Genomic DNA, 19,714 nt, shown 5'->3' with positions numbered 1-19,714 from the left:
AGCCAAGCCTTGCTGGCATTTTATTTTTTAATTCTAATCTCTTATACAATCACCCCAAGCACTTGCCTTTAAAAATGACATGATTATGGATATTGCTGTAGATCAGGAGTGAGCTGCTTTGACTACAGTGGCTGGTTTGCTACAGTATTATGAGGTGTCTGAAAGGTAAGGGAGTTACAGGAAGGAGGGCTGCAGGATGACTGTGTCCTTTCAAAAGGAAAAGATCCCTCTTTAGAAAGCAGGAGTCACCTTGCTCTTCTGCTGCGTTTCTAAGAGAGTAGCAGCAGCAGTGCAGAGATGGAATGTGCATCTTTCCCAACAAGGGTTGTTCAGAGTGAAGCAGTAGTAGGTGGTTATGGATCTATGGTTGGGCATCCCCAGTAACCATAGCTAGTAAGGATGGACTGCAGCATCTAGACATAACAGTCACAGCCACATAACCCCATGACTGCCTTCATTTGCACTGGGTTAATACCCTCCCTGTTGACATTCCCCAGATGCTGGGTTAGTGGAGCAATCCAGGCTGAGGTCTCTTAATCAGCAACATAACCCAGTTTGTGCTGAATCAGCCCAATGTGGATTCCACAGCTAGTGAGTGGGGTAATCTCTGATACTGCAGATCTCTTAAGAAGGGCACCACCTGGATTAACCTCTCCTCAGAAAACACTGTCCTCAGAAAGACCTACTTGTCTGAGCCCTACAGTTAAGGTGCATGAGAGTCACCAATTCAAGCAGCCCAGGGAGTTTTTTTAAGGGGAGCCACCAACCTCCTAATCCAGCAATAGGAATTTTTTACTGGAAAATAGCTCCTTGAAGCAGAGAGAGGCAGCAGCCATAGAGAGAACAAGGAAAACACTAGAGAAAGAAAGTGCTACCTGAACTAAATGTGTGCCAGACTAGGACAACTAAACCCTGTCACATACTCCCAAATGGTCTAATAAGATCTAAAATGTCTGTTTGATAGTGGATTACATCCAGTAGCTGAGTACAAAATGTTCCCCTGGTTGGGGGAAGAAAGGCGGGGGTGGGGATGAGACTGCTGTATCGGATTATTCATGCTGCATGTCTAGCTGAAGCAGTCTTCTGCAACGCAGCAAGGTGAGCACAGAGGACACATTTGACATTCCTTCCACGCTGACCCATGCATTCTCCTGGTCCACTCAGAACCTCTACCCACGATGCTGGACACTTTTCCTTGATTCTTTACATCATGGTAGTTAACACAAGGTCATACTGAGGAATCAACATAACTGTCTAACGTCAGAAATCCTCTGAGAGCCTCCCATACCTGAATGAAGGTGATGGCCATTCCTTCAACCTGGGTTCTATTACTGAAGTACTTGTACTCTACTTGGAAGCATGAAACAGTGCTGGTCTGCTCGCTAAACAACGCAGGATCCTGTAGTATACTACAATCAGCCTTGAAGGTCAATCACACTGCCATAAAGATATCCCTATACCCTACTGGCACAAGAAACTGGGGTTCCAAGATGGCTTCTGAACTAGTCTTTCAGATGGGTAGGATTTACACTAGGATAAATACGTATGACGAGGAAAGCTTCCCCTTCAGAGAGTAGCGAGAGCCCTGTACTATAAGCAAAGTGGCATTATGACAACCTACATTTCTATGAGATGTTATACCATTAGGTACACCATCTGGTCACCCTGGTTATCTACAGACACAATGATCTAAGACAGGCTGGATCCAATGTAACATTACACACAAAATCACCACAGTTTACCACATCATCCCAGGGATTGTTTATGTACCACTCACTTTCAAGTACTACTGAAAGCTGAACTATATCATCTACAAGGCTACCACATAACCTAAAGGCATTATGTGCATATGCTAATCGATTTACATATGTAAATATTGTATTTGGGCATGTTGCCAGTTAGGGCTTCACCATCAGCAGGTTTTTCCAGAAATAGTTTCAACCCATCAATGTGTCAGAACACCCCACTAAAGGCAAAGTAGTGGACCAAATCAATCACCCCCCACCCTTCCTTTTATACCAAACCTCCAAATTCCCCACTTTACCTGGGATGTGCTTGGCCCAGCCGATGATCACCACCAGTTCTCTGTCTGCCAAGTCACAGAGGGTTGTCAGTGCTTTGATATCACTCTCCGGCATAGTAGGATCAGGCATGGCATAAATCTTCTCTGGCTCTGCCACCAACAAGTGGGAGACGATCTTAGTCACTGCAGATTGCAAAAGAGAAGTTACTAGCATACTCTTTCAAGAGGAGGAAGCTTTGAGACTACAGTTGGCAGAATCCAGGACTGAAGGGAGTTTTGGTACCATGGAGTCTGAATTTGGGATTTTTTTTTTGTTCACAGAAAGTAGATTGCATTGTAGTTAGCCTTAGGCTTGGAAATTAGAATCAGTGAGACTTCAGCACTAAACCAGCACTTTTTACTGTTGACAAAAGCACAAACTTACTGTAAGAAGAAATTCTTTGGTTATCTTGGGTAGAGAGCCAAGAGGGATATGAAGAGGGCAAGGGATGTGAAATACAGTAGCTGAGAAATTTAAGAAACCAGCTGATGATAAGCTAGAGAGAGATCAGGGTGTGGGGCTAATTTCATAGGTCAGGTGAAGACCAGAGCATCACTGAGGTTATATGCTTAGTCTCTCTCTTTGGGAAAGTTCTAGTGAGGATCTAGGGTTAGAAAGGATATAGCAACAATAGGATGGACACACATTTCCACACCTACAGTACAGTCAGAGGGGGAAGAATTGTCTGACAGTAATAAATGGAAATTGAAAGGGATGCTATCTGCATAGTACTACCTGCAGATTCGTGGCACCAAGAGAAAACAGACCCAAAGAACACAGTGTGCTGGTTATACTTACATGGCTTTTTGGCTGGAGGGGGTATTTGTAAGCTCAGGTAAGTGCTACTCTCAGAGTCCAGTCTTCTCTTGTATTTCTGGCGCCCCCCACGGACTCGATCCAGGCGAACCCCTGCAGATACAAGAGGTAGAAAATCCTGATAACCTCTTAGCAGTGCCATGATGAAGTCTGGAATATTGTTCAAGAGAGGAGGAGTGCCTGTCCTCCCATATCCAGCAGAATCTCCCTGACCAGATCACTGAATCCAGCTGTCCCATCAATCCCAGGTTGAGCAGGAGGCTGCCTGATAGCATCACTGAAAGAGTTACCTTTCTCCACCACATTAACGAAAACAAAAATTAGCTTGCCCCTACTTTTGAATAACTGCTTGGTGGATAAATTGAGGGCTTCAGCCTTCAGTGCCCTCGGGATGATCATGTTTTTAAAAAAGGAAGTCTCAGAAATGTCAACTGAACCTGAAGTTATAAAAAAAAAAAAACCCCTTGACATTGTTCTTAAAAATGAAAAGTTAAATGTTCTGTGACCTCTTACCATCTATATTTGAGGAAAGCTGCCCATAACAAAGAGATTAAGAAATATGAACAGAACCAAGGTGTTACCATTTTTATCAAGCAAGGCAACTATAATAAGAAAAGAACTAAATATAAATAGAAACAATCTTTACCATAGCATGGCAAAGATAACATGGAACTAGGGAAACACAGAAGAAATGTAGCTGTGGCTCTTTAAAATACAGACAGTTAGACTGCAAACAGAACATTGAATGCAATACCAAAATTTTTCATATCTATTCAAATAGCAATATTGGCATCAATAATCAATATCATAAGGACAGCAATTGCACATACAGTATTGTCAGTATGAAATGTGGGTCAGTAATGAAAAGAATCCATGAATATTTGTCTCGATTAAGTAAATTCTTTCTGACCAGACCCTTGGTCTTTTGTATTCAATATCTATGAAACTAGGCAACTATCGAGTTCAGCTGTGACAAACAGCCACTGAAAGTGATTTTTAGAGTCAAACTGAATTTTATGCAAATATTTACACCACACACACTTGTGTGATCATCCAGTCAAGGAACAGAAATAAACTCATGCGACTTCCTTGAGCAGCCACACTACACAACAAATATTGTGACTAAATGTTTGAGTAATAAACATGAGCGTTTTGGATGAATAAATCTGAGGAACTCTTACTGTTCTCCCAGACAGTCTATGCAGAAAGAGGCTCAATCTGTCAAGTTTCAAGCCATCCCTTTGTTAACCTACCACTGCACTGAAACCTTTATACCATTATACTAGCAGCAGTAATACTGCAACACAGCAGCCTGGTGCTGACACAACCTCCACCTAATGTCCCACACCATCACTTGTACTGTCCTAGGCTGACTTCCAGAGGGACAACAAAGGCTATTGCTAATAGCACAACCCAGTTCAGTGAGTGATACAGAGTGGTGATGGCTGAGAGCCCTCCACCTAGATTCCATCCTACGACTTTCCTATGTATATAAATGTATTCTGATTGCGAAGGAGAGAAACCTCAAAAGGTCTCCACGCCCTGCTGTGCAGAATAAGCAGTGCCTCCTTTTGGTCAGTAAGGGGGAAAATATGCATTCCTGGGAAGTGGTGAATCAGCAGCTGAGTGGGAACTGGCTCCACATCTGGAAAGCAGTCCAAATAAACCTCTTAAATCTTGACAGGGGAAGCAGGAGGGTCCCCTGGCCCATAAAGGACTTTCCAAATGAAACACAGCTGTCCATTGCCCCTTGCTAAAAAGCAAGGAAGGTGGCATCACCTAGCAGCAGAAGCAAGAAACCAGTTTGCAATTCTTTGTGGTACATTTTGATGCAGTAAAAGGAAAAAAAATAGGAGGATGAAGTCACTCTTAAAAAGGAGACACATGCAGATGGGGGCAGTGGCCCCAATGCTTGGCTGGTGAGATGGTTGCACAGGTTGCAACAGTATTAGGGACTCTCAATCAGATTATAGGGACACAAAAACTTAAGGGCATTAAAAGAGATAAGAGAGACTCAAGGAGATTTGTCCTTCTCCTCGTGCTGAGTGGATATAGGTCTGTTCATCCAAGGACTTTGGCTCATTAATTTTGAACCAATCTGTTCTCCTGTTCCCCATCCTGTTTGACACTCCTTGAGGTAAACACTTTAAATAACAGTTTACACAACCATTGTTCCACCCTGTCACCATTGCCACAAGCCTGGAAGAGCTTGTGAGCACAGTGGCCCATATATGGGCCAGCTCCTCCTGGCTCCCAGTCACTGAACAGAGTGGTCTAAAGTGTCACAGCAAGTGAACAGACTGACATGCACTTATTACATGTCTTGCTATTTGTCATTGGTGCAGTGCATAAGAAATGCTCAAGACAAGCTTCTAGGCAAAAACCCTGCTACTCCAGGAAACTAACAGCTGAAGTGGTCACATAGCAATGGAAGAAGAGGTGGAGTCAATAACAAAAGCCCAAAAATTGAGCAGGGTTGTTCAGGCACCTTCCTGTTTCCTTGGGATTTAGCGTTTTGTTGGTTCATTTGCTGACTCATTTTTTAAATATGGTTGAGAAAGGGGTGGGCTGAATCATGCTTCCAAGAAGGACACAGAAAAGGAGCAAGAGGAAGCCGACTGGGTGGGGTGGTCTTGGAGCTGGAGCAGCAGGGGAGAAGGCTCAGAAATGAGAATAGGACAAGGCAGATGAAAAAGAAATAATGAGAGACTGAAGTGGAGCAAAAAGAGCAAGAAGGGAGGAGCAGAGCCTTGAAAGAGAGAGGAAGGTCGCTGCAAAGTCACCTGGTGGTGAAACATTCTGCATTTCACACCAACCGCTTAACTTCCTTGACGTTTGACTGCAGTGCGTAAAACTGCTTTGAGAAAATCTTACTGGACAACTTGCTGCATGATTTACTGCTTCCAACCTGGTAGCAATGACAACCCATTACTCTCCAAGTGCCAGATGACCTACCCAGCCCATTTCACGCCAAGGCTGCCACAGGGCACTTCTTAGCAGGGAAGGTGTCTGTATCACAAAACTATCCTCAACATCAGTATTCAAGGCCCCCAGCAGACAACTTCAGCAAAGAGAGAAGGCCTGATAGGCCATAGCAAGTTAACTCTCTTCTCACACCAGAGGAAGGCTCTCCACATATGCTACGTGGCATACTAGCATGGGGCAGTTCTGGGGCAGCTCATCTGTGCTGTACTAGTTTTAGGGCAGCAATGGCTTCTGAAATGGAGGCTGTTCAGGATGGAAATCTCACAGATCCACTTAAACTGTAACAAAAAGCTTGGCACACCCCAGTCCTGTCATTTCTGAGGGGACCCCTGTATCGTAGTCCTATTGCCTGCCATAGGACCACCCATAGTATCTGCCGCATTGTTCCGGATTCTTTAGACTTGTGGTATATGCTGTCTGTTCCCCACTACCAATGTGGGTCTTAGGACAGAGGAGTGGTAACCACGTATCTGCCAGTGTCCAGTCCTTTTCAACCCAGCATCCTGTCTTGAGTAGGCCTGTCAGTTTTCTAACTATCCTGTTGGTGCCACTCATGTTCCAGGAGCTTGTGTACAGAGAAGGTCTGTGCCAGTGCCAAGTCTCTGCAGTGCAAGAGCCGATCTGCTGATCTGTTCAAGCTCCCTGCATTTCTCTGACGTGCCCCCTCGGAGAGACGTCTGCCTGACAAGTTCGGGATCAGATGTCCTCTCACTGACTTGATAACATCAGGCTTGGGGGTTTTTTTCTTAATGGAAGTAAAATAATTCCAGCCTTTTTTTAAAAGCTGGACCCAGGCCCAGTCTGTCGGAAGCAAAAATAGCCGAGTATGCAACGGCAGCAGCACCAGGAATCAGGTTTAGTTTCTCTTTTATTTTGGGGGGACTAAAAATACTTTTAAAATCTCTGTGAAGCTCAGCTTTGCCAGTGGGAAATGCATCCGAGGCCCAATATCAGCTGTCGTGTTGAATTACTAGCCTCACATCACTTTCTATCAAGTCCTATCACATGCTCATGAATTGATAGTAACAGAGCGATTCATCTGAGCCAGAAAATGTTGCTAGAGGAGGAATGAAGCCAAGGGACTCTGATGGAATGGCTTGTGCCCAGATGGAGAAGAGCACAGGTAAAGGAAGCACTAAGAAGAACGAACCAGTCAAGACATGATGCCCTAATGTTTTCACCAGCAGAGGCATAACTAACATGTCTTGCTAGAGATCAAAGAAGGGTGGGGGGTGCAGACAGTGGGGCGGGGGGGTGGGAGGGTATACAGAAAGTATACAGAAAGGAGGGGAAGCATGGTTGCCAGCGATATGCTGTGATTTTCCTCTGAACAGCCTGTGTTTTTCCCTGAACCGCAAATCAAAGTTGCAGTGGGATATGTCAGGGTACAGAGCTATGACAGGAGTAGAGGGGTTTAAGGGAGAAGGAGGTGAAGATGGCCATATAAAATCACACCTAATAAAAGCCTTAAACAAATGGACTGAAGAGAAAAGTCATGCTTAGGACTAAGTGGAGCTGAATGGGCCTTCACAAAATCCTGTGAGCCATATCTACCTTCTGTTATTTAAGGGTTTTATGTATAAAAAGTAACTGAGGCAAAATGTTGAAATGCACCAATAGAGGCTTGGCTGTAGTTGGGCATCTTTGCATGCTGCCTAAAGCAGCCTTTCCCAGCCCAAGCAGCACTTCGCTAGCACATGGCTAGCGTATCCCCATACCCAATGATTCCCTGCTGGAATGGCCTCTTAAGGGTCATAATTAGCTAGCATGACTTAAAGTAGCCCTCAGACTGGGAGGATCTGCCTGTTGCAGATCAGCCAGAGGGATGAGGACACTTTTGCAGTGCCTAGTCTGACAGCTGCTTCTATGTTAAAGCTCAGTTCCTGGACCTGGTTTTCACTGGCTGGATGGCACATGCAATGAGCCTCCACAGGAACTGTTATTTTTAACAGATGTACTTTTTGTTTCTCCTCATTTGCCAAGGCAGTTTCTTGCCCTCCCCCAGGTTGGCTCTCTTGTTCATACATGACCACTTGATCAAGACATCACTTGCAACCTCCCATAAAACATAAATATGACAAGTCTGAGCTCTATATACATGGTCATCTCTCACAAGCAGATGTCCTTTCCCCCTTGTCTATCTGGTCTTTCCTCTAGACCTCTTCCCACATGTGCTGTTGTCTTGTCCACTGTTTTCCTATGTCAGACAAATAACACCATAAGAAGCATAGGGAAATAGGTAAAATCCTACCCTTCCTGGTGAGAGCCAGGGTGAAACACAGGTGTGTCTAGGGTACAAGCCATATCTACCCTTTAGGAGCCAGTTGGCAGACTGGATCAGGGCAGACAGCATTTGCACTCAGGCAATGCTATAGTTTTGCTGGTATAGTTATGTTGGTTAGGGGAATATGAAGATCACACCCCTCTTAGCCAGTGTAGCCCCATGCTCATGAAGCCCCTTCTGTGAGTGTAACTATATCACCAGAAGAGGGCTTCTATCAGTTTGTCTTTTGTTGTCTGAAGGGGCGATACAGCTATATGGGCAGAAAACTCCTTCTGTCGGCATATGCTGTGTCTTCACCAGGGTGTTCTACCACCACTGCTGTGCCGGCGCTGACGTCTGTCCTGCAGACAGGGCTTCCAGCCTAGGTTATGCTCCCTGCTCTTGTGGACACATTAATTGAGTCGCATGACAGTTGGATGGGTATTCTCCCTTGCTGCTGCCCAGGTGTGCTGGAGAGGGACTCATCACTCTCATTGGGGTTGCACTGAGAATGGATTTTGGCCACTTGTATTGACAGACATCAAAATCAAGCTAGAGGCAGGCTGCTGACTGCACTGACTGACTGAAGACACCACAGGGATGGAAGGGGACTTCAGGGGCAAGCTTAGACCAGCCCCCTCATGCTGAATTAGCAGCTGTGCCCTACAATGCCTTTCCTTCCATCATTTTGTTTGTTTAAATGTCAACACAAGTACTCACACCAGAGCCTGGTTAGACCAGAGCCTGCTGGTTAAGGAGTCAGGAATGTATCCTGATATGCATGGCTGTGCTGGATACTGTAAACCTATGACCAATGGCACAACAGTGTTGCAACAAGCTTGCAGTAAGTGGTATACCATGCAGTGTCCAGTACATCCATTCCCCTTTTACCTCTCCCACTGATGTCAGCTTTAGCTGTAGATTTGTCAGCTCCTCACAGACTTCTCCGCAGCACATGCTTTGTTGTACCTCACACGTGTTTTACCCGCCCTGCACGGCCAACTCCCCACTTCAGAACCCTCGTCAAGACCCACCTTGGCTGGGAAGCCTGAAGAATTCAGCCAGTTATCTACAGCTTGTGGGTAAAGAAACATAAGGAACATTTGGTCTCTACTGGAAGTGCACACACTTGCAGATGGTCTATACCCTTTTCCCCAGTCCTTCACATGGTACCTACTTTCTTACAAGTGCACTCTCATCAGGGCAGGGGTTCTGCTTTTTCTAGGTATTTTATAGTGCTTGGTTCAGTTGAGCTCAGCTCCTGGTTGGAGCCCCTATGTGCTATTGCATTATCAATATACAGTCCTGAGATTCCAGTGCAAGTCTTTGTTGGATACCGCACACTTCAGGGGAGCACCACCACGCGTGATTTGGGAGAAGATATGTTGGTACACACAAGCATCACATACTAGGAGGTGAGAGTAAAACTGAGGGAATTTTCTAACAGCCCAAATGACACCAAGACCAAGTCCTATTAGCTTTCACTGAGAATTAGTTAGATCCACAAAGATCTTTCTAAGGGCACTGCTGCCCAGTAGAATCAACTGTCATGAGTTAGGCACTAGAACACCTAAGCATGAGATCCACAAAGGCCCAGCAGATGAGCAAGGAACCACCAGGCAAAAGGAAATGGGGACAAAACAGATCTGTCCCTGTGAATCTCCAGGATTTAATAGCCATGAACCTCTCCCTGGAGTTAGTCACCTAACTAGGATCAATCTTTTCTTGTGCAAAACACGAAGTAGTCACAGGACTTTCCTCTTTTGACCAATCAATATTTAATTATTATTATTATATGCAGTGCAACATTTGCACCAGGATCTATGGGGGAAAAGCTCACTACAGAACATCCTATAGCCCAATGGCTAGGACAGTCTCCTGGAAGGACAGAGATCTGGATCCAAATCCCCACTTCTCAGGCAGAGAGGGGATTTGAACGCAAGTTAGTGAGTCCTGCCAGGCTATGGGCTTTGAGCTGCTAGGTACTCTCATGACCTGGATGGCCCTGCACAACCCAGTGGAAAATATTTTGCACTGTTGGGCACCTTAGATGCCTTGGGGACTTCAGACACATTTGGGGTTATGTGGCAGCACTCTCTGTAACATAGTGTTGCCAAAAGTGGCTAAAATCTGGTACCTCATGGATCAGGACCTTTGCACAGCTGGGGCCTTCCTTCATCCTTTCCTAATGTCCATTTTACTAAGCTATTAAAAGAAATCTCTCCCCCCCCCCCAACTGTGTGGTACACAGAGTAACATATGGGGGGAGAAATGAGATTGAGATTGATTAAACTCCCCAAAGACCCTTATATACAAGACATTTGTTGAGTGCCAGGTACAGACAGACAACCCCTTTCCTTAATCAACAGCTATGTACCACTAATGGAGGCTATACACAAGAATTGACGGAAGAGTGGTCCAATCTGGTGTGGCAGCAGGCTAGATACTGAACGAAACAGATCAATGAGCTAGACTGAATGGGGGGGAGGGGAACCAGCCTAGAGAGATTAATGTTTTGTTCAGGTACAGCAGGAGGTAGGATACTGGGCTAGTTAATGCTCTAGCCAAACAGTGCAGAGGTGTGGCAAGCTGTGTTCCTGCAATGGAAGGTAGTCAGGTGTGGATGATACAGACATCAAGGTGTCACTCACTGCACCTGGGGATCCTGCAACTCTGAGCCTGGAGTCTGTCTATCTGGCTTTAAACACAGGCATATTTTGGAGAAAGAAACATCCTTTTTCATTCTTTTTCTTCATTTGGATGCCTAGAATAGTGATATTTCTGGCACCGGCTACAGGCAGAATACTCTATAAATACAAAGCCATTAAATCCCATGCAGCAGCAACCTGATCGGGGCTGCCTTTTAATTTCCTGACATGAGCTGGCCACTAACCCAATTACCCAGAATCCCCGGAGGAGTCCTCATCCTTCCCAGGAATCACAAAGAGAGAGCCCGAGCATATTGCATGGATGTCAGCCGAGCTTTCACTGAAATCAAATATCTTTTAGAAAACACATGGTCTGGGAGTGAGAATGGGGGCAGGCAGAGGAGAGGAGGGAGGGTTCTGGAAACATTTGGCTCCATTGAGAGATTTTGAAATTTAAAAACAGAAATGAAGAACCCCAGCTTTAGTTACAGCATTGAAAATGCACTCTCCTATTTATCCAGTTACCAGGCTTTACTGAAGGATGAATCCAGTGGTTATTAAAGGGAAGTAGACTGAGATTGCCAATGCCTGACATCTTCTGTTTAGTTAAAGGGCAGACACAGCACAAGAGGCCAGGCTTGTCCAGGGGAAGAAGTGAATTTGTTTCAATTGGAAAACTCTTGGGGGCACCCCACCACTACATGCAATAAGGCCCAGAAACAGCAGAGCTGAGGCTAAGCTTAAATAAGGTGCCATTGAGTATAGGATTTCACAGCCTACAGACTGGGATTGTCAAAAGAAAGATCAAGTTGTGAGGGATAGTTGCTTGTGGTGAAAGGCAAATTTGGCTTTCTTGTCTATAGGCCCTCAGGTTGTGTCACCTCTAAATGTGAGCAGTGACCACCTCCCCAGTGTAATGACAGGTAGAGGTTTGGGGAGTGCAAAGATCTAGCTGATATGAAGCTGCAAGTTCCTGAGATTGAAACAGTCCCCATAGAGGTTGGAAATGCCCTGGGAAGATCTACCATTAATACAAAGGCTCATTGGATAAATTCTGTGGTTCTTGTCTGCTCACTTCTTTCATATTTTGTTTCATTACCTACCCCTATAGTGTTGGTGCTGAAGTATTCTAGTGATGAGTACAGGAGGAATAAATTAGATGAGACAGATAAGAGTCCAAGAGCTTGTGGGATTTGTAACAGAAAGAAGCTGGATGCTCTGTTGAATTTTAACTCATTTTGCATCACTCCCTTTAGAAAGGCAAGTAGCTAAGGCCAAGAAAGGAAGGGTTCAATCTGGAATCTGAATCCATGGCATCTCTACTCAACAGCAGATGCATTTCTTGGAAAGAATGGATCTGCGTATGTAAAGAAATAAACCATATCCTTGTCCCAGCAAGCCCCTGGGAACCTGTCACTTCTCCTCCTGGAGATCCAGCCTCTTCCTTCCTTTGTGAAAAAAGCACCTTCTTTCACATGTGTTGGCTCTCCTCATCCACTTCTTACTGACACTCACCTAAGAAATATAGCTACAAGGGGAACCTTCAGTGTCTGCAAACTTTCCAGACCCTACAGTATTTCCAGAAGGAAAAGACTTCCCTTCCCAGGCATTCTGGAAGGACAGAATCTTTGCAATCCACAGCTCCCTAAACTGGAAGTGCCAGGTCCTGCCTTTATGGTGTCCAGTTCATAAGAGTAAAATGCTGGAAAATCTGGGAGACTTTGAGGCTATCCCCTGCTGTCTGCAACAAGTGAACAGCCTTGTAAGGGAAGACTTCCTAGATTTAAGATGTAACACCAACTGGGAGGAATAGTGCACAGCTTCCTGCAGTAGCCCCGGAAGTATCAGATCAGAAGGGGCATCTGACAAACCCCAGTCATTGGCCAGTTTCCTTAGAACAGGCTTTAGGCCTTTAGATAGAATGGCTTTCCCTGAATTAGCAGCCTAGCAACTGCCCCTCCTTGAGTGAATTCCTCTCAGCCCTTTAAGTTCAACATATTAAAGCAAATCTGGTGCTGACAGATTGTGGCCAGTTAACATCCATGGATAGCAAAGTTCTTATTATCCACAGGATTACGAGCACTGTGGACAATGGCTGTACTGTTCTTCACCCTCAACCTTCTGGGACTGTTTCTAGAAGTGAAAAGGATGTCCTGTCTCCACAGCTCATTCCATCTTTGTCCTTTGCTGGGAGCATACAAGTACCGACTGTGGTAGTGATTTTTCCTTTCCAGTAGGATTAGAGAGAAGCCACTAGCCTTTCTGAGAAACTTGCTCATCATAAGCCAGGAGATAAGTCGCATCACAGGCTTTGCAGGAAGTGGGAGATGGCCGTGTGTCAGCAATAGAAAGCACATCCTTACTGCTTGTGAAGATTTAAAAGAATGAAGGGACAAACACCCAGCAGGAGTGTTACAGGGCTATGCACTTTGAGGACATGTTCCTTTTTGCCTTTCCCATATGCACACACATGCACATGCTTTGTGAGGGGATCTAGCTCCCCTGACCTCAGAGTCCTTCCCCTGCCCCCAGTTGCTCTGGTTCCTATTAGATTTCGAAAATGCAGGATTATAGTCCTCTGCAGTGGAATCGAAAGGAAAAACAGCATCAAGGGAGCAGAGGCTGAAAGGACAGGGCTTTGCAAAGATTAGACAGTTTCTCTTTCAAAGCTGAAAGCGACGGCCTGGGTTAAGCCTTGGTAACCTGCCAGGAGTGTGTCGAGCTGCACTGGGAATAAATGACACCAGTACAAAAACAGCAAGTGGTGGCAGCTGCCTGCTGGCTGCACAGCTTCAGAAAGAGGGCAAACATTCCTGATGGGGAAAGCTCTCCACAGGGCTATCATCGCTGTGAATGCCACACAACGAGAAAGGAAGGGCCTGTTTGACAAAGGACGGCTGGGTCGCTCCATCTGGAAAGCTGCTCACAAGCTTGGCCAGTGGGGGGCTGGAGGCTTTGTTGTGGACTCTGTGCTACAGGCACCATCTCTTCTTTCCTTTGATTTGCCAACTTCTCTGTTGTGAGACTTCTAAGGAGGTTGCAAGCAGCCCCCCTTCCACTCTCTTCGCCCTTAAAGAGGGGTTTTCCCAGGGGAAGCTTGACATCATGCCACCTCTCCCTTGTACATCACACCTCTCCTCACATCTGCTACCTGCTCATGATACTGGTGTTAAAGGAAAAGCTTCCTCGCTTGGCTCCTATGGGGAAAGCTAGCATCATAGTCACTGCCATGGCAACACCCTGTGAGGTAACCCACACAGGATTAGGACATCAGGGTCAAAAAGCGGAGAAGCTAGGCTGGGAGTTGTTAGCTTGCATCTCAACTTAAACTCCCTTCAACTGAACCCACTTACACATATTTCTCATTATCTAAAATTAATCACTGCCTCCACTTTTAGACAAGAAAACTGTGAGCACAACTGAGAAACTATCACAGAAGGGCAATGAGTGACTGGGGCATGACAGGAGGGGGCTCACTCTCTCCACATCTGATACGGCGCAGGCTGAAGTCAGAAGTGCAGAACTCCAGAAACCTGCAACCACAAACAAACATCCACAACCGGAAAGTACCGGTAACAAAGTACAAGCACTTACAGCAACGATAGTTTTAAGCGCTGCCCAAATGGAGTGAGCAGGAGCTATGCTCCAGCTGGTACGTGTCTGGGACACAATATCAGGGAAGCGTCTGGGTTCAAGCCATCCCAGTCTTGATGAAACGTGTGCTCCCTTCCAAACCAAACCATTGCAAGTGTGTACACACACAGTTGCTACTTTGAGGACTCTCATAGGAGAGTCTTTACTTTAGATTCCCCCAGTTTTTGTTCTATGGGAGCAAAAAGACCAGAACTATGCCTGCCCCTGCACTGTCTTCTATAAGATGCTGCTAAGGCAAGGACACAGAGCATTAAATAGCACAGATATGCCAGGCAATAAGCCCTTCCCTAGCGGCACCAGCTCTGGGGGGCAGGTGAAATTTCAGGATCCGTGTCTGGGAGTCTTTGGCCTCTCTGCTGAAACTGCTAACAAAGAGGTCAATTAGTACCATCTCAATGGAAAGGGAGAGTGAGTCTCATAGGCAAGATGACAAGCAGGCAAATGCTTCAGACATCTGAGCCAGTGGGGCTCTGCCCTTTCCTGCCCCAAGCTCTGTCCAGGTTGCTCTCCCCAGCGAGTCTCCCGTGCTCTTCAGCGTCATGCTGGGAGAACCTGAGCTGACAAGGCTCTGGTGTCCATGCAGTTCCCTGGTTGCAGTGCATTGATCAGAGCTCTCTTAAAGAAAGAGGCCTGGATATCTGAGACACATATTGATCGCTCACTCAGCTCCCTTCCTGCCTGTTTCTCGTTCACTTTTTGCATTGCCATAACAAACCTACACTGCTGCGTTCAACCAAAGGAAGGTCCTGCTGGATCTTAAAGGGGCAAAGTCCCAGAAGGGAGCCTGAGCCTGCTCCCACAATAGGATTCTTGCCAAAAGTTTCAAGTTGAGTAAAACAAGGATCAGAATTACCCCACCTGTGTGTGTCCTCGCTGCCTATTGCTCCCAAATATCCCTTCTGTTTGAAGCTAAGGCTGAACCCAGGAAGCAGAACGGTCTAAGTACATAATACATGCAAAATAACTAGGAAAAGGCACATTTCCCTTTTCATAGCAGTTGCTGGCCAAATATAACAATAGTATCCCACCCCTTCTATGAGCAAGGTCAGCATCTGTACACACAACTGTTACAGTGACTGGCCCACGGGCAGTCAATGAAGGAGCCATGAACAGAACTCAAGGATGCTAACTTTAACTACAAGACCATCCTGACTTTGGGTACTCACTCCACAGTTTGCCAGCAGCCAGAGGCAGGGGGCAGGGAACACACTAGCAGCCTTTTGAAATGTCTGAAGGCAAAGGAAAGAGAGGAGTTATCTGGTGCAATATAAGACGGTGGCATAGGGGGAACTAGAAATAATTAGATGAAATTAATAAAAGGGCAAAAACAAAGCTGGGCTTCTTCCCAGTGAGCTCTATGGGACAAAAGAGCGATCTTTCCAGGGAAGCCTCATCACATGGGACTTTTAAAACCAAATTGGATAAAGCACTAGAAAACATACAAAAGAGACCACTCCTGCTTGGGCTGGGAGATGGCATGGTTGATCTCACAGAAGGATGGAAATCAGAGGTGGGAAAGACCAATGACCCCTTTATAATCTTAAATCCCTTGTCAGTTCTGCATTTTTGAGCAGAAAGTTAAACAATTATGGATTTGCTCTTTCCAGAAACTCCTGACTGTGGAGACCAAGAGCCATAAAACCATTTTTTCTCCCTTTTTGGATTTTGCTTTTAAAGATGTGTATCGATTGAATTCTCCATAATAATACTTTGCACTTCCACAGGGCTTAATATAAATTAACTAATCCATCCTCAGAATCCCTCCACAAAACAGTTTGGTGTGACCCTCATTTCACAGATGGGAAAATAGGGAGAGAGAGAAAGAAAGAACATGCCCTAAAATCAGTGTTTCTTAACCTTCTTTGTACCATGGCCCATTTGTAAACATCAATGGCCAGTCCTGACCCAGTGCCCCTCACTCTCAACCTACTACCCCCCATCCCCAGGACCCAGCCTCCCCAGTATGTGGAGCAGGGGGTGGATGAGTGGGGCATGGGGTGGCTCCAAGTAGCCCCTTGCAGGCTGGAACTCTGCCAGCCTGCAAAGGAAAAGCCACCATTTCCCATGTTTTTCTCCTTTAAAGGAGAATCTATTTTTAAAGCTTGTTGATCCATTTTGAAAGTTTATTCATGACCCTTTCATATACTCTTGTGACCCACTTTTGGGTTGTGACCCATGGGTTAAGAAATGCTGCCCTAAATCATACAGTAAAGCAGTGTCAAAAGCAGCTGAGAACTCAGGAGCCCTGTGACCTGTCACTAGGTCTGGCTTCCCCTCCCCACATATATTTTTCTATGGACATCTATCATAGTCCTGTCAATACATCTTTATGTTATATACTCTATACCAGGTGTAGGCAACGTTTTTTGGCTGAAGTACCGAAAAAAACACAATATCTACCTTGGAAGGTGCCAGAGTGCCAACATGCTGGAGCCCAGAGCAGCTGTTTGCAGCTGGCCCACAAAGCCCAGTCTGCTGGCAGCAGGGCTTGCAGCCTCCCAGCTGCCTGCTCGGAGCAGCCTGGGCTCTGTGGCTGGCAGCAGCTGCTTAGAGCCTGGGCTGGCGGTGGTGTGCCGAGCCGAGCGAAATGGCCTTGTGTGCCATGTTTGGCACGTGTGCTGGGGGTTGCTGACCCCTGCTCTATACCTAAATATAACAGGTCCAAGTTATGGATGCAATAGCGAACCACCATTCACTTTAATGGTGCTGGATCAGTCCAGTAGATGATGAATACTGCTATACTCTATTACTAAAGCAGTTTGATGATAAAAGGTATGACAGCAAGGAAGCATCAATAACTCAGAAAAGCACATGGGGCCAGGAAATATTTCATTCTCTGCTATACTGAATGCAGAAAATCAGGTATCAAGGGGTCACTTTCCTACCCCGCAAATAGGTATGTTCTCTGAATCCTACTTGAACTCCATCACCTTCAACAGCAAGGTCATGGATGGTCTGCCCCCTCTGAGATTGGTAGCTGGACAGCTATGGTAGGAAGATCTCTACCCATAGATATTACACATCCATCAAAACACACAGACAAGGTTTAAAATCTAATCTACATTCCTAACAATACTAGCTGCTGTCAATCAGCATCTCAAAAAATGAGCACCCTACTGCAAGTAATGCAAACTCTAATAACATTTTACAATTCATCACTGGCTGCTAATAGGGTGCAACTGGATGTGAGCAGTGCACTGGTTGCCTTGGCTCATGCACGTTGGACTTGCGTAGTCTGTAGCCAGTGGCTATTTGTTGTGGTTAGACTGAGGCTGCCATGCTTAGGCAGATATAGCAATGCAGAGAGCTCCAGGCAATGACTCTCCTCTCCTCCCTTCCCCCTTTCTCCCCTCCCAGCAGGATGCCAGGGAAATTAGGCCTTAAAGTCAATCCATAAGAATGTGTTTAATTGCCACTGAATTCCCAGTGGTTCACCTTGAATGGATGAGGATAAGGGAGCGGGGGGAAGAAGCATAAGAAAGAAGCCAAGCACTGTTCAGCTGTTCAGAGAGCGTTGAGTGGATCGATAGACTGAGAGACTCAGGCACAAAGGGCAGAGGGACCCCCAGCTCATGGACAATGTTGTGCCTCCTACCATGTTCCTAAAGCCTCCCCTCAAACTGGAACAGCTGGAAGCTTCTCCCTGCACTTTGTGACATGGCTTCACGAACCCTGCCATACTTCATAAACAGCCCAGACTACTCATCTTTAACGAGCCATCCTTAGTTAAAACCCCCACTCCCATTGTATAGGTCCTGGTTCAGCCAACAGGATACAGCAATGACCTTGCTCAGGCATGTTTTCTTGTCTGGGATTTCTTTAGAGAAGAATTGTATGCTATCGATGGTCATGCCCTAGCTCAATGAGGGCCAATCTTTTTGACAGGTGTACCACAAATCAGCTCTGCACCCTCCCTGAGCATCACTCCAATCCCCTTCCCCTGGCTAAACAATTGCTCTGTTTTCTGCCCCTGCCCAATCCGCTCCTCTGCTTTCTGCTTCCTACCATATGTTCCCTGATTGATCTCAGACTTTGCTTTCTGCTTCCTTCCTTCTCTGCTGTTGTTCTGCCTTTGGAAACTAGAACTATGCTTCAAAGAGCCAAATCTTGTCTCTTGATAGAAGTAGATCCCTACCTACCCTGAGTTGTTTATAAAGCCTTCACATTGGGAAAGACCGGGATTTTTCACATATAGCCAATCTAGGGACTGTCGCAAGGTCACACTCAGGATCAGGCTCCTGCCAGGAGAGTGAGTCATCCCAAGTCCCTGGCCCTTCTCTCTTACCTTCTTTCAGCATCCCCACTTTGAGGCATTTCATGAAGCGACAGGCCTGACAGGACTTGCGCCTCCGTTTTGTGATCTCACACTCATTGGTGGCTGGGCAGCTGTATTCAATGTTCCCTGCAATCAAACAGACAGAGAGTCACTCTTGCTCTCCTCCTTCAATGGCAGGTATTGCCTTAATGGCCTTTGTACAGTCCATCTGGTTTGTGCTGGGTAAAGCCCAACAGGCCACAGGCATCACCAGCATGCATGCTACATATTCATTCATTCATTCATTCATACACCCAAGACTGAGTGGTTAATGAAAATGTCACTGGTGAGCGTCTGGGGTAAGTAGACAGGCTGGGACCCATTTGTCAAAAAACTGTACAAATGCAATGTTGAAGAAAAGGCAGTGCCTGCCCTGGAGCTTCAGTAGAAATCCAGCCTGCAGGGGTGACTGTAGATGCCAGGTCTTCAGTCATATGATACCATGGTAAGCAAGACCCACTGTTTACTACTTAAGCAACAACTTTAGTACAAGCATATATCACTTACTACTGTAACCCTGGGCCTGAAAGGCCAGCACTTAGCACAGGCCCAGTTCAGTTCCAGGGTATGTCCCAGTCCCACCATTTCACATGAGGTTTGTGCTTTCCTCTGCGCTTTAGAACTGGGTCTGATCATTCCCATCTTTTGCTTCTGGAGCTGGAGAAGGCTATTTCCAGTGTGGCTATAGGGCATTGTGATCCATCACATTACAGGGCAAAGAAAGCATTGGGTTTGTGATGATAAGCTTGTTTAATGCATTTCAGTTCCTGGGACCTGAATACAAACCTTCTTTTTGGTTTCACTGTGTATGGCATTTGGCCCCCCCAAACCTTGAGTTTGAATCCACGGTCCAAATCAACCCGAACACTGCAAGCTGAATGCTTTTGAGTTTGGCCTGATTTGGGGTTAAAATCATGAAAAAGTATAATCAGAAACTATAAACTAGACCCAATTCTCCTGAAACCCAGTC

The 19,714-nt window shown here is 45.9% G+C and overlaps 1 protein-coding gene across 3 annotated transcripts in view; it reads right to left on the bottom strand.

The window, feature by feature from the left end:
* The window catches only part of ESRRB (estrogen related receptor beta), a 162,979-nt gene that overhangs the window by 20,312 nt on the left and 122,953 nt on the right, over window positions 1-19,714 (bottom strand). For all 3 annotated transcript variants that reach the window (XM_090033749.1, XM_090033750.1, XM_090033748.1), the window contains 3 exons: window positions 18,715-18,831; window positions 2,862-2,972; window positions 2,045-2,206 (listed from right to left, as the gene is read on the bottom strand). In XM_090033749.1, coding sequence (XP_089889875.1) covers window positions 2,045-2,206; window positions 2,862-2,972; window positions 18,715-18,831 — 390 coding nt within the window. The remainder of the gene's footprint in view (window positions 1-2,044; window positions 2,207-2,861; window positions 2,973-18,714; window positions 18,832-19,714) is intronic.

The sequence above is a fragment of the Crocodylus siamensis genome, chromosome 2, assembly GCF_052110815.1.
Source record: "Crocodylus siamensis isolate JL-2025a chromosome 2, ASM5211081v1, whole genome shotgun sequence".
Taxonomy (NCBI): domain Eukaryota; kingdom Metazoa; phylum Chordata; order Crocodylia; family Crocodylidae; genus Crocodylus; species Crocodylus siamensis.
Note: the sequence above shows the minus strand (reverse complement) of the source record. Positions and strands in the feature narration are given on the sequence as shown.